The sequence below is a fragment of the Pocillopora verrucosa genome, chromosome 1, assembly GCF_036669915.1.
Source record: "Pocillopora verrucosa isolate sample1 chromosome 1, ASM3666991v2, whole genome shotgun sequence".
Classification (NCBI taxonomy): Eukaryota; Metazoa; Cnidaria; class Anthozoa; order Scleractinia; family Pocilloporidae; genus Pocillopora; species Pocillopora verrucosa.
In genome coordinates, this window is record NC_089312.1 from 18,230,828 (window position 1) to 18,245,931 (window position 15,104).

A 15,104-nucleotide genomic window follows, 5' to 3' on the forward strand; every position below is an offset into this window, starting at 1 on the left:
GTCTTTCAATTAGTTTTACCAAACCGCAGCGAAGCTTTTAAGTCATACCTATAATAACAAATGACCTACACGTTTAAAAATCTTAGACAGGAAAAATTAACTGCAAATTAATTTTCTCTCGATGATTTTAGCAGAGCAAGGAAATCAACTTACAAACTTGGCGACTTATCAACTGTAAGGAGTATTATACCGGATGTTCAATGTTTGAAGAAAAAAAAACGTGAAATTTTATTGACGAGATATTTCAGAAATTATTATTTGAGATCACTAGGAGGCACTTATTAAACCAATCACTTTGAGAAGTTCATTTCGGCGAGATAAACAAACAGTGCGCGCATGGTTGATTTATCTCCCAAAAGATTACAATTAATTTAAAACTTCTCGTCATTGAGGAATTTCCATCAGTGACAGAAGTCGCAGGTAGCAAGATATAAAGCGGCGTGCATCTTTTAACATTTTAACGTCATAACGAGGAGCCTCGCGTCGTAAATAGGTCTGAGGTTGCTATACAGACAGTAAGTCAGGTAAGTGAACGCATATTTCCATAGTTTTTTGTCTATGTTTATAAGTTACCTTTATTAGTCGTTATATTTGAACAAGTTAGCATCTGGCGATTTAGTATTAATTTTATTGATATTTCTTTTCGGCGTCATAAAACAAGAGCATAAACACTGACTCGGAAAATTGGCGTAGTTCAGAACTTGTGGGCAAATAAACCAACAATTGTACTGGGAATTCACGTTTGAAGAAGGAGCAAGTTGAGGAGCCACCACATGCGGGAAAGATGAACTTGAAAAGGATCATTAGCATAGACGCTTCTGAAACTGACTTCAAGCGATAAGCGAGACAAAATGACGGCAAATGGAAAAGTAAATAAGAACAAGGTGATTCCGGTTCAACTCGCGACAGAGGAAGATGAAACTGTTGAGGAGAATAGAGGAGCGCAAGCTTGTTCGCCTGAGAACGCTGAAGAAAAGGAAAGCCCTAACTTATACAAAAAAGTACGTATGGTTTCTCCCTTGAAATCAGCTGGGCAAGCTAAGTTAAACGTGTCAAAATGGCGAAAGTATGCCAGGAGACGAGCCGATATAGCAGCTTGGCGTGAGCATCAAAAAGCGCGAATCGACTTTCCGACAATCCGCGAAAGCCAAAGACAGAATCATCAACGTATAAACGCGGCGCAGTTGAGTGATTTGGAAGAACTAGTGGAAATAACCTCCATCCACCAGGGGCATAGGAAAGATGGCGGGGTTACGGCTGTGAGCTCACCCAGCCGGGCTTTGTTATATTATTTTGCCAAGCTGGCCGCGTCAACTCGTGAAGAAGAGGTAATCGATTTGGAATTTGTAGAGACGCTTATTCAGAATGGCGCTTCCGTGAACACGGCGGATCGTCATGGACAGACACTTATGCACGAGGCAGCAAGGCAGTGGGATTTGTCCGTTGCTAAGTTACTACTTGAACGAGGTAAGGGAGAAATAACTTGAAGGGTTTTGAACTCAGTGCATAATAGTCTGGTGGACTAACGTCTAAATTTTTAAATTGCTTTTAATCGTTAAAAATACTCGTAAACATGGGGAGGCAGATATGTACAAGTCATTATTGGTTTTGCAAATATAGTCACGTCAGTAATTTTTATCTCAGTACTGCAATCACTTGTGGCTTTGGTTGAGGTAGCATTTTTCTTCTAAGCGCTCTTTATTTCAGACGCATTTTAATTAATTTCTGAAAATTTTAGGAAAGATTCTTCAAAAAAGCTGTTCTTACGAATGCACGTAACTATACATCTTCAGAGGGCTTCTATGTTATAGCGCGAGGAACGCCAAATATTTCCTTATTTGCATGGAGACAAAGAAAACAGTATTCGTGATGTACAAAGCACTGAAAGGGTGGACAGGATTTTCCTTTCTTATCGTGATCTTATCATTTATTCTAAGTAAATTGGAATTAGTCAAATGATAAGCTAACATATGATAGGAAATGAAAATTATTACCACCGACTGTTTCTCATAAGCGTTGAGCGGAAAGAAATGCATAAACACTGGTACATTGTGGCATCTCAAATGATCCGAAACTGCCAAAACAATTCTTGACCGACCAGTAACTTAGAAATCTACGCTCTTTTAAAATGGTGTCAGATTTTAACTTCGCAGAGAAAATTTGCAAATTGCGCAGTAGGAATTATATAGTTCTAAAATTATTAGAGGTTTAGAACTACTTTTTGGGAGCAGATGTTCGAATACAACTCATGAAAAAATTGACATGGAGCAGTTTTAAATGTCTTTATTGTTTTAATACACTCTAGCTCACTTTATGGACTCACTTTGCATTTAGGCACCAATTGACCGTCACTTGCTTTTTGGCGCGATTTTTGCCGCGCAATAATTCATTTCTTTCTTTCAGTCTAATTCAAACCTATGCGTAGTCTGTAGTTTTACAAAACATTCTTACTCCAAACTTTCCAAAGTAAACATTTACCTAGAACAGGTACGGTTTGCTCCGTTTTTATTGCTTTTAGAAATTTGAATTTGCGTTTATCTCTTTTTTTCCATTTTCCTGAAATATTAATTACAAAAAAAACAAATTGTATAGGTAGCCAGTTAAATGGCAGCTTCTAATAGGGTAAATAGAAAAACAAATTAGCACTTTTAAAAGCGTTGAAAACATAATCTGCAGGTAATCGCAGATGTCTTCGTTCTCACCAAAAATTTCTCAAGGGAAGTAAAAACAACAACAAAATATTACTCATGAAAAACTCATACCCATACTAATGATGGAATAGGGAAATATTTGCTATGTATAGGAATTCCCTTAAATTCTCTGAACATTTTCACACAAACAACGTTTTCGTTTCATCAGGTTTTAAAGCGTATTATTTCAATAGCGTCGTGTCTCTAACGTCAGCCCGATATCGTTTAAGTCTCTAGCAAAGAAAATGTTTCAGAGAGGGTTTTATGATATTTATATATCAATTCACTTTGCACCTTGAACATCACTGGGTTGTTCACTATGGTTTTTGTTTATGGCAATAGTCATTTACGGCTTCCGTCATATTGCACATAATCTACACATAACCTTACTTCAAAGTGAGCCGAACGAGCTACTCTGAGCATATAGTAACGTCCTCGTATTAAAACGTGCATCACCCTATAAAAGTAATTATATCTAAGAATACTTCGGCTAAAATTGATTCTAAGAGCTGTTGTTCGATGATGGACCATAGGTTTGTTGAACACAAGGTCAACTTAACAAAAGTTTATAGCTTTTCCTAAGGGCAAGGCACAGGTAAACTTAAGCTCGTCAAGGGCTTAAAATATGCGGTAGGGAATAGACGAGTGCTTTCTTTAATAATTGAAGATTTCCGAGCGCGCAAAGAAACCGAAATGGTCACCTCCTTGTGTCGAACATTCAAATAAAGGAAGGCGTCTATGGTACTCAATTAAATTAAAAAACACCGCATAACTCGGCATGCAATCTAATGTGATTATTTTTAGTTTCATATCAGCTTTTTTATCCATTTTCTACAAAGTTCAGTTCATAATGCAAATTTATTTTGTTGCTTGGACACATTTTTGACTTCTCGTGCGACGCGCCAAAGTTTGAAGGTATTAAACCTAAGACATGTCTTTGCTGAACTCAGCAGTATTTCAGTGGTGGATATGGAGACTATAGATGACAAAATAGATGCCTGGTACGTTGGACCAATTTAAAATTGAGGGTTGAAAGCAATCTTTGTAATTGGTCAAGAAATTTCACACCACTCTCTCAACCAATAAGATTGACACCAATTACCACTTAGTGGCTTTTTTACTTTGAGCTTTCATTGGCTCATTAATATGAATCTTCGATTTTATTGGTTGCCTTGATCGCATTGGTTTGGGTTAGATTCATGACACTCAATCGAAATCCGCTTCAGATTACAGGATCACCCCCAGAAGGTTATCCCACTCTTAGAGTAAAATAAGGTCTACACCCATAAGTTATATCAAGCACCAATAGCTCCTTTTTGATCATGACGGGGAAACTGTTCTGGACCTAGTGGGAGTGTTTTAAAATAAACGATGTATAACTTCCTACACAGGGGCATCTATCAATCAAGCTGACAAATATGGCCGCACCCCTCTGCACGTGGCAGCCGCGGTGGACTATCCTGAGATGGTCCACTTCCTGGTGCAGCGAGGCGCAGACATTCATGCTAAGACAGGCAAAGAACTACAGACACCCATACACTTTGCTGCACGCAACGATGCAACTTCCTCACTAAAGATGTTGATGAAATGTGGCGCTTGTATAACCGATAAGGATTTCAAACAGAGAACCGCTCTGCAGGTCTGCACTAATGACTGGAGACAATTTTCAATGTTGATCCGTTTTTGTAGAAAAAAAAAATGTATATCGGTTGGTGGGTGCGCTATTATTGACACAATCTCACAAAGTTCGTGTCAAAAGTCAACATCAGTTGGTGCACCACCTACACTTTGATGTTCACCGCAAGACGTCATGAGATTGTTACTTACTCTGGCAAACACAATGATAGGTTGGGAGATCTCATTCGCAAAGTGAGAATGAGAAAATAGTGGGAAGGGGAGAAAAGAAAAAAGAAATCTAGAGGAAATGCAAGGGGAAGGAAGGGGAGGGCTAAAATGTGTACCAACTGATTATGTCTGAAAGTTGCATTTTTGATGCGCATCAGGAGAGTGGGTTTTATAAAAAATAATGTAAGAAAAAGATAAAAAGATTTTTTTCCACTGCGTTTTCAAGAATGAGTTCTTCGAATTTAACTGGCCATCCACTTTCTCGTTAGGTCGCTGCCGAATTGGATCGCTCGGAAACAGCGAAATGTTTGGTAGAACGCTCAGCGGAGGCTAATGTGGCTGATGACAGCGGCATGACAGCACTTGTCATGATGATCAGCAAGATGCCCAGTGTGGTAGGTGGTAACTGAACAAAACTGAACCAACTTTATCACTATGTATGATCAGAAAAAAAAAGAGAATGGTAAGTGGACCCATGTGATCTCAAAGTGAATATATGTAAGCTGCCACAAGAGCGGGAAAAATGCAAATGACCAAGCCACAATTGATTTTAGATTTCGCATCTGGTTGGTTGAGAGGGTGTCGCAACTTTTCTGGACCGGGCATAGAGGATAGTGGAGCAGAAGGAATAAAATATCGTAGTAATTTCGACACTCAATTAAAAATTGCATTTCCATGTAACTCGAGCGTGTTACCGTGAAGAGAGGGTAATACGATTCGACACAGTGTGTGAGTGTGTTTGTGTGTGTGTGTGTGAGAGAGAGGTGTCGGAGATAATGGTTTTATCCTTTCGGCCAAGGGCAACTCACTGAGACAATGATTGTTTTCTGTTGAATATTTTGACCCTAATTAATTTGTTTGTGTATTTCTCGCGCAGGCTAAAGAAGCACTAAATCAGTTTTACTCCACCGATCGAGCAAATAGAAAACAATATTTCTATTTAAACTACCTTGAGCCCCCAGTACCGACTTGCATGAGCAGCGGATGTGCCAGGACAGCACTTGAAGTCATTGTGCAACTCAAGCAGTTTGATTTGATTATGCATCCAGTGATACAGAGGCTTATCAAGGTGAAGTGGAATTATTTTGGAAAGCGAGGAGCCTGGATTCAAGTCGTAGTAAACCTGTTTTTCGTGTTAGTCTGGACTGTGCTTGGCATCACCACACCAAGTAGGGCTGGTGAACTTTATGAACCAATCAAGGAGAAGTGGTGGAGGATTACGCTGAGTATCATAGGGGTACTGATGACCTTGAATTTCATCAGACAAGAAGTCATGGAATATTTCTCATCGAAAAGAGAACATAGACTTTGGGTGAAGTGGCGGGAAGATAAGTTGAGAGGAGATTTGGAGTTCTGTCATCCGAGATGGCCTGGTGAAAGGTTATATTTGATGCAAGAAATTGACTCGTTGCATCATCAGGAACCAGCTTATTTCAGAGATGCCTGGAATTTTGTCGACTGGCTGGCATACTTCATGATCCTTGCCTCCATAGCGACGAATCTAATCGCTTATCTCTATGGCAACACATGGGCTCTGATAGTGCACGTGAACATTTCATCTGCAACTCTTGTGATTTTGTGGATTCGTCTCATGAAGTATGCGCGTGCGTTCACTTCGTTGGGACCCTTTGTTGTCATGCTCGGTCACGTGATCAATGACATACTCAAATTTGGATTTCTATTCTTCACGTTTTACATACCATACGCTGCCTCGTTTTGGATGGTTTTCAGTGGACATCAAGTGGAGGGTTATTCCGACATTACCGATCTTCTCTACAGCATGTTCAGGATGACTGTTGTGGACGAGTACAATTACGATGGACTCGAGCAAGTTAAGCCTATTATGGCTAAAGTTCTTTGTGGTACATACATTGCAATCTCAGGAGTGATTTGTCTGAATCTCTTTATCGCTTTGATGTCTGACACTTTTCAAAGAGTGTATGACAATGTCAAGGCAAACGCTGTTATGCAGCAAGCCACTACTATTCTGACTTTGGAGAAAAGCCTTTCCGCTTCAAAGCGGCGCGCTTTCACGAACTTCATCTACACGAGATGCAACCCTGAGGAGCTTTACTATGACGACGACTTGTCTGAGGGGGAAGAAAAAGATCTACAAAGAATGACGCACCAAATAAAGGAGCAGGTCGATCATATCTACGCGCATATAGCTGAACAAGACAGTGATAGAAAAAAGAAAGGAACCGCATCCACGAACGATGTACATAAGTTGCGGGAAGATTTAAAAAAACTAGAGCAACAGCACAGAGCCCTGACAGCGCAGTTTCACAATCAGATCGGTGAAGTCAAAGATATGTTGGGTGACATTATCCATACTCTAGGCAAACGAAAGAAAAAGAAACACTGAACAACCTTGTTACCAAGTGGTGATGAGAAAGTCACGTAATTTCTCTTAATAGTTTTCATGACATTGTTGAGACTACAGTAGGGAGAATATAGACGTTGACTCTTCTAGAAGGAATGAGGGTTAAGGTTAAGGTTAAGGCAATTCACATGAAAACCATGCCAGCATTACCCATCTAATTATAACCTTCTAAACAATTGTATGCGCCTTTTATAGTTTAGTAAAGCTGTTATGAGACCGTACTTGACAGCCAGTTTATTGCTGGTTAAACAATTAACTTGAAGTACACCTTTTTAAATATCTTTAACTTTGTACGCACTGCAGATTATTGTACAGCCAATCATTTTACCGTAAGATACGTATCCGAGTAAATAGTCCACGGAAACTAATCAGTTACCAATTTCAGGGATGCGAATAAACGAAAGTTTGTTACCCTTCGTAAGGAAGAGATATGTGTCTTATAGGAGAAGGTATAAGCAAGAGCCGCAATAATAAATCGGGTATACTTAAGCAATTGTTGAACCTGGTTTGATAAATCATTGGAAATAAGTCCGTGAAAGGCAAGCCGCGTGTTACACATGAACCTATGGCAAATGCCCTAGCTCAAAGTAGAGTATTGGGATTTTCTTCGTCTCACGCTCGTGACACGACGAAAATACATCTTCCTTGATTCCTTTAAATTCGAGTCCATTCAGTTGTCGATACGGAGAACGAGGCAACCGTGCATTGCGAACCGAACACAGCTTCGCCTGTTTCCAACGTTGACTTACTAAACAGGGCGCAATAGAAGCGCAAAGCTAATAGGGAGGAGGTTTGTTTCTTGTAGAGTACAGAAATCCTCCGCCTAGTTTCTCTCTGTTTTGCCATTGCATCTCAGGGGGCGTTTTCAAGAGGTTCCTGCGTTGCAGCCTGTTTCCTTACTGGATGCCTGAACGCTGTCTGCATCAAAAACGTGCGCTTAGAAGTCGGATTTGCAAAGTTTGTCTCTAAAATAACAAAAATGTATACGAACAAAGGTAAAATCCTTTCAAGTTTGCGCAAACATCATTGCACTAATAACTCAGGAATACACACAAGAAATGCTCGGATTTACCGGGCCCATATGCGAGCTATTGAATCGTGTTTCAAGAAATGTCGTGCTGGGTGCGCTGTAAATATCTCAATGTATTACTTTTTCAAATTTTATTAGTGCGTTTTAGTTAAGGAGTCTTTCCCAAATTTACGCTTAATAAGGAAGTCTACGTTTATGCCAGAAACACTGGAATTTAAAGAAAAATCTGATTATTTTTAATGTACGAGTCAATTTGTATTACGAATTCCTAACAGCGATCTTTAGCCCCAGCCTTCATATCTGCTCAAAGGCTCTGTCACTATGATCATTTCATTTACTGGCTTTATTGCCTCTTTCAAAACATCGAACCGATTAAATAAGTTAATTTTCCATTTCTATTTACACTAGCGTATGGACTACGAAAAAGTACAAGGTGGGATGACAAAGTCATTTTTTTAAAATGTCTTTACTTTGGGATACTTAATCGAGTTTCAACAAATGGAAGCTCAGTCAGTTTTGTCTAATGCTTTGTCTGCCTCGCTCTCTTCACACGGAGGTAAATTTGGGGGTGAAATCGGTGCCAATATTCCTCTTAGTCGAGCCACATACTCGTCTCTCGCGGCTTGACCAGACATATTGATTGATCTTTTTCTCTGCTTCTCAGCCATTGCATTTCCAGTGGCACTTTCTAAGTCAGTTTTGTTCGCCTCACTATCCTCTGTAGGCGGGGCTAAATCTGGGGATGGAATAGGTGCCAATGGTTCCTTGAGTCGAGCCACATACTCGTCCCTTGCGGCTTGACCTGACATAATGACTGATTTTTTTTTCTGCTTTTCAGCTATCGCGTTTCCATTAGCACTTTCCAAGTCAGTTTTTTCTAATCCTTTGTTTGCCTCACCATCCTCTGTACGCGGAGTTAAATCTGAGGGTGGAATCGGTGCCAATGCTCCCTTTAGTCGAGCCACGTACTCGTCTCTCGCGGCTTGACCCGACATAATGACTGATTTTTTTTTCTGCTTCTCAGCTATGGTATCTCCATTAGCACTAACCAGGTCAGAGACAGTTTCCACATCGAGTGCGCTTTTCCCTAGAGACGTTCCTGCCACTTTGACCACTTCTCTGTCGCCATCAATCATTTGGAATGGTTTCGGGGTGGTCGCTCTGGATTTAGGTCGTGCACTGGTTTTTCTTCCTTTGGGTTTCTCCTTGATTTTGTCGTCCTCCATACTTACTACAAACGCCTCCAGGTGTTCTACTCTAGCCATGAGATTCTCTTCATACTGCTTGATATGTGATTCGTGTTCATCGCACTTGGAGTTAATTGCCATGAGTTCTGTCTGTAGCTGGTCAAATCTTGCGCCTAAGTTGCCCTCTAGCACACTGTTTCTCAGGTTGGCCTCAGCTTCCACAGTTTCGAATCCAGAGTCGATGCCTCTGGAAAGACTCTCAACCTTGTACTCCATGTTAGTGTTCACGTTGGTAACTTCGGTGTTAACATCACTAATCGCCGAGATCTGTTTTTTCCCGTGTTGCATCAATTTAGCAATTTCTTCATAGATTAAGGCATTGAGGCTTCCAAGCTCATCCAAACGAAGATGAAGGTGATCAACAGATTTCTGCATTTCATTCTGAGAGCGTTTCAAGGAGTCGACATCTTCCAGCACTGTGTCAAACTCGCTCTTTCGTACTTTTCCAAACTTCTTCCCTCCCAGACGATCGCTAACAATGGTATGGACTAAGGCGATTTTCTCTACTTGTTTCCTGTTTTGTTCTTCTTCGTCAGATATGATTACCAAGAAGTCGTTCCCCTCTGGGCTGCATCTGTTACGGATATGATCCCTGTATCGCTCCACTCTACGTTCGGAGGCAGACGATTCAAGATCTTGCAGAAGGCGCGCGCGCTGCATTGCAGCTGTCGCGCGTGCGTTGTCATAAACACGTTGAAACGTGTTCGACAGTAACGCAATGTACAAGTTCATTAATACGATGGCAGCGAGAATGAGGAAAGAACCACAGAGTATGCGCGACATGACCGGGTACTCTTTTTCCAGGTCGTCGAAGTTGTAGTTATCCACAAGTGGGAAGCGGATGATAGTGAAGGCTAAGTGTCCCACGTTGTCGTATCCTTTCACAGGCTCACGCATGGATCCCGGGCCAAACAACATCCAAAAAGCTGCTGCGTAAGGGATGTAAAACATGGCTATGACAAAGCCCCATCTGATTGTGTCCAATAGGATGTTGTCCAGGATGACTACAAAAGGTCCCTGACTTGGAAAGGGTCTAGCAAACTTCAGCAGGCGGACCCAAATGATGATAATCGTGCAGGCATGTATCCGGGTGAAATATCCATTATACTGATTGTTTTCGACGACGACATTGATGATGTGAAGTATGATCACAATGATCAGCATTAGATACGCCACCCAATCCAAATAATTCCACTTGTCTTGGAAGTACGTCTTCTTTCGGTGTTTGATCTGTTTCACATGTTGTTTGATAAAGTTTTTTTCTTGCGTCCATCGAGGATGACAATATTGCAAATCGCGTTTAACTTCTTTCTTCCTCCAGCTTATGAACTTTGTATTTTCTCGTTTAGACTGGTAAAACTCTTTTATCTCTTTTCTGATTTCGTTGAACGTTAAAAGCACGACGGCAGCCTCCAGGGGAATCTTCCACGCATTTTTGCTGAGTGGGTAATAATAATCAGCCACGTCGGTAGGATGCGTCACCCCGAGCACAGTGTAGGCCACAGCAAGCAGGACGTTCAGAAAGATCCCCAGCCAAGCCCCAAGACCAAAGAATCCCCATTTGACTTCAATTAGTCTTTGGAAAATCGGATGCATAATAAGCTCGAAGCAGTTTACTTCCACGACTGCTTGCAAGGGTGAGAGGTTGACTGGTTGACGTTTGGTATCTGGGTCGCATTGTTCCAAGAAGTTGAGATAATATCGTTGCTTGCGATGAGATCTGTCTGTGACGTGGAACTGATCCAAGGCTCGAAGCGCCTGATATTAGGAAGAAAAAAAAAGTTTAAGAATAACGAAGTATACTGCCTGTGTGATAAGTATTTGTTCCACGCACTGAACGCCAGCAAGGTCCAGCTGTGTCAAGTGGTTCCAATTCACCATCGTTGAGTTTTCTGACCTTTTCCACTGTAAGTAACTGAAATTTTTCTTCTCTAAGCAACGGGGATACATTTTGTTGGTGGCTTTTCACTTCTTTACTCATGCAATAGCCTTATACTATTTAATACTTGTACGGGGAATGTATCACCTCTGAGAGCGTAACCTTATGCCTTTCAAAGGCATCAAAGTTGTGCAATCGCGGTGCTTAAGCGTTGAAATGAAATGGTGCCTGAATTTAAAGAAAAAAAAAGGGTTTAGGAGTAAACAGATTAGATTAGTTAAGCCATAGCGAGCTGCGTTTCATTAGCACTCAAAGCATGGTCACAGTTGAAGCCCGCGAAAGCATCCGCCCTCCATTTACGCAAACAAAACATTCTTACAATAGACGCGTGAATTAGTGCATTAATTCTGCAAGTACTCATACTCTCGTTTCCAATTGCAAAGGGAGAAGGCTAAAGTTACACAGACTGCTCGAGAATGAACTTCTCGCACATTCTCCGGGTCTTGCCAAATTGTGAGTCTATGTCGGTTAAGAAGCAGTGATGTATTGAATGATTTTCAACGAGGATCATTTTGACAGCAAAAAAACATTTACCACTCACCACACTCGGCATTTTCGTGATCATCAGCGTGAGTACTGTCATTCCACTGTCGTCTCTTGTTCCGGCTGTTGCACCTCCTTCCAATAAAATTTTAGCGCATTCAGCGCTGTTGCTTTCAGCTGCAAGCTGTAAAGAAAACACAGAAGCTGTTGCATGAATAAAATGACATATCTTTGCCGATAGTGTCTTTTTGAAACACTTCTTTTCCGATTCGTTTTTTTTCTTTCATATGCTCTTATTTTCTCGTTGCCAAAACTGACTGAATTAAATAAAGGCTTTGAAAAATTGAACAGAAGAATGCTATTATCAAGAATTTGGAGTTTGGCATCCTTTTCATTCCTGACTAATAATTGTATAGGATTTCATGGTTGGTGACTTGCGTAATGACACCCTAAACTCAACTTGAAGCGATCTAGCTACGCAAACTCCACCGTTATCTTTACAATTATATCTTAATAACAAACCTATTCTAGGTCATGGAACTCGCCGTCTGAGAATAAAGCAGTAAAGAAAACTTGAGCAGAAAGTTCAATTTTGCTAAGTTTGTTATGGGTTTTTTTTGTGTTGTTATGTAATACCGTCATGCAACCATCTACGTAATTTATCTTAATTTGTAATGATATCTGTGGTTCTTGTCCACCTTTTTCTCGGCCTACAACTTCATGGAGTTGTTGGTTTTCTTTCTCCGGTTTCTTATTATTTCGATTTCGTCTGCTTTTTGCCACCGAAAGTAAATCAATGGATTTGAAATTTGCCACTGTTATAATTTGGCAATAGTTATATTTGAAGTGCAATTTTGTACAAGGCAATTTTGTAGCGATATCATTTCTCAGTCGCAACATGTGCATATTATGAGTCATAACAATTCTATCGATTCGAACTAAAACTTTTAAACATTTTAGTGGCGGTGTTTATTCATCAGGACGAAGACCCAGAGAATTTGAATCAGGACAGCGGGGGTGAAATCATCGAGCTTAAGTGTACCCCATTCCTTGACCAAAAGACAAAAAAACCCCTCAAAACTTCTAAGTGTCCAGTGGCTAGGAGGAAAATGTCAAACAACAACTAAAAATTGCAGAAATGGCCGGGGGATGGCTTTGTTGCCACCCTCTGTATCTAAATATGTTTAATACCCATCCGTAAGCTGGCTTTAAAGGACAAAGCATATCGCAATCACATCTCCGTCTGGTGATCAATAAATAAAGACGAACTAAACTTAAGACGAACTCAAATCTGAGACAAACGATCGAACTGAAAGCGAAGGAGAAAAGAAAAGAAAGAAAAACTAAAATTAAAAAAACGAAGCGAAACAAAAGAGAAAATGATAAAACAGCAAAACTGCATAAAGTAAAAATGACCCTACCTGCAATGGGGTGCGTTGTTTGTAGTCTCGAACTTCCAACTCCGCACCGTAAGCCAAAAGAATTTTAACACTTTGTGGTGCTTCATTTTTGGCCGCAAAATGAAGAGGAGTTTGTTTCTCTCCATTGGTTGTCAAGTCAACATCAGCACCATTTTCGATAAGAAATCTGACCATCTCGGAATAATCAGCCGAAGCTGCCACATGTAAAGGAGTTCGTCCAAAATCATCGGCACTGTTGACGTCTGCGCCTGAAAAACAAATGCCATTAGAACAATAAATTTTTTGTTCCCGTAAAAGATGAAAAGAAAATTTAATCACATAAGTATAGAAGTGACTAAGGAGCGAAAAAGACTAAAAGAATGGCGACCATCTGACGAGTTCTTAAAATGAAACTAGATTTTCAAAATTAGATGAATAGATGGAGTAGAAGGTATACCTTATCAAGATAAAGATACTGGCAATTATGAGATAAGCATAGTAAGATCGCTTTTACAGTCAAATCTTTTGTAAGAGAACAACCAAATAGCTTTTGATACCCCGCGGGAGCTGGTAAGTTATTAGGATATGTTCTATGCTGAAAAAGTTTCAACTACCATTTAAAACTAGTGAGGGTTCTCACATTCTGGTCGCATGGGGTAAATGAGCTAATCAGAGGTTTTACGGCATTTGAATACCGAAGTTCATGGTATGGTTTAAGGATATCAGCAAGGTTATGTCCACATGAAACGCAGAGGTGTAAAAAATATTTATGTACAATGAAATCATCAAATACTGCCAAGTATAATTACAGGAATCTACTGGAGAATATTGATTGATAATAGTTCTTTTTTCTTTTTTTTTATTTTTTTCCCCTGCCTATCTATTCTTGATACAATTCTTTTCAAATTAGTTTCAATCATTTGGTTTTATTGTAGGTGTGACATACCTTTATCGATGAAAAACTGCGCTACATCTGTCCCCCAGTTCCTGGACACTTCATGGAGTAACGTTTGACTAAAGCGATCACAAGTATTGACACAGGCTCCTTCAAGTAACAGCGATTGAATGTGTCCTAAATCCAGCGAATCATTACAATCGCTCGAGCTTGATAGCGTGACGAAATATTTCAGTAGAGCTTGATTCGGCTCTTCTGCTTTAGATAAACATGGTTCATTTTTTGTCCTTCCAATGCTTTCCTCTCCACTCTCGCTCGGTTCTTGTCCCTTGCCGTCCTCTTCGTTCTGTTCTGCAGTCCCATCGACCGCAAATTCCAAAATGGGCTCATAGGCAGGGACACTCTCCTTTCTACTTCTTGAAGACGAATCAACGCCTGCAGATGCATTTATCTCTTTCAGCATTTTCTCAACATAAACATAATCACTATTCCTTCTCTTCGTGTAGGAACTCGGTGATGAAGGAGGACGAGCAGGGAGATCACTTTGCACTGTTAAAGCGCTTTTACTCACCGAAGAATTAAGTCTTACAATTTGACCACGAAACTCTACGGCTGAGACTTGAGAAGTAAAGCCATTCGCCGAACTATTCGAAACATGATGGGCAGCTTCTTGCGAGCTATTTTGCTCATTTTCCCGTTTTGCTTCGTCTTCCATCGGGGAAACTCTGGAGGGAGGTCGAGACTGAGTTTCACATGTACTTGCCTCCGCTAAAGCATTTTGGTCGTGACTCAAGGATGAATCGAGTCTTGCAATTTGACCACAAAACTCCACGGCAGAGAAGTGTGAAGCAAAACTGTTTGCCAAACCATTTGAAACAGGACATGTTTCTTGCAGGCTACCTTCTTCATTTTCACTTTTCTCATCGTTTTGTATTGGACAAACTCTATTACGACTCCCCATATTTTCAAAATCACGTTTTCTTTGTGGGAACTTGGAGCTATCTTCATGCGCTTGTCGTCAAAAACATCATAAACATAGCGTGATACTCCCACCTAAGAGAAAGAGTGAAATGGCCATGGAGCGGAACATTCATAATTTTATTTTATGGCTAGTCCTTGACAATTAACGTGTTCTGTATCTAAACAAAGTGACAATGACGAAGGCAAACAAAGACATCGTGGTTAACTTCTA

General features: G+C 40.4%; 2 protein-coding genes across 3 annotated transcripts; one reads left to right on the forward strand and one right to left on the reverse strand.

Moving 5' to 3' along the window:
• The first annotated feature begins 167 nt into the window (after nt 1–167).
• LOC131799751 (transient receptor potential channel pyrexia) lies at nt 168–7,402 on the forward strand. Of its 2 annotated transcripts, XM_066160349.1 has the most exons (5): nt 168–524; nt 662–1,467; nt 4,082–4,329; nt 4,805–4,930; nt 5,413–7,402. In XM_066160349.1, the coding sequence occupies exons 2-5, from the start codon at nt 852–854 to the stop codon at nt 6,898–6,900; spliced, it is 2,478 nt and encodes an 825-aa protein (XP_066016446.1). In that variant the 5' UTR covers nt 168–524; nt 662–851; the 3' UTR covers nt 6,901–7,402. The 2 variants fall into 2 exon arrangements, with proteins under 2 accessions (XP_066016446.1, XP_058973434.2); XM_059117451.2 differs by lacking the exon at nt 168–524 and having other exon boundaries at nt 554–1,467.
• A 759-nt stretch (nt 7,403–8,161) lies between these two features.
• On the reverse strand, nt 8,162–14,989 carry LOC131799771 (uncharacterized). The gene is made up of 4 exons (XM_059117470.2): nt 13,964–14,989; nt 13,039–13,286; nt 11,676–11,801; nt 8,162–10,953 (listed from the first exon to the last, which is right to left on the reverse strand). Exons 1-4 carry the CDS (start codon nt 14,871–14,873, stop codon nt 8,455–8,457), a joined length of 3,783 nt encoding a protein of 1,260 aa, XP_058973453.2. The 5' UTR covers nt 14,874–14,989; the 3' UTR covers nt 8,162–8,454.
• Nucleotides 14,990–15,104: the final 115 nt, after the last annotated feature.

Coding starts and splice junctions, on each gene's coding strand:
- LOC131799751 (XM_066160349.1), top strand. CDS start 852: ATGACGGCAAATGGAAAAGTAAATAAGAACAAGGTGATTCCGGTTCAA. Junction 4,330..4,804: donor AACAGAGAACCGCTCTGCAG/GTCTGCACTAAT, acceptor CTTTCTCGTTAG/GTCGCTGCCGAATTGGATCG. Junction 4,931..5,412: donor TCAGCAAGATGCCCAGTGTG/GTAGGTGGTAAC, acceptor TTTCTCGCGCAG/GCTAAAGAAGCACTAAATCA.
- LOC131799771 (XM_059117470.2), bottom strand. CDS start 14,873: ATGGGGAGTCGTAATAGAGTTTGTCCAATACAAAACGATGAGAAAAGT. Junction 11,802..13,038: donor AACAACGCACCCCATTGCAG/GTAGGGTCATTT, acceptor TTTTCTTTACAG/CTTGCAGCTGAAAGCAACAG. Junction 10,954..11,675: donor TCACGAAAATGCCGAGTGTG/GTGAGTGGTAAA, acceptor TCCTAATATCAG/GCGCTTCGAGCCTTGGATCA.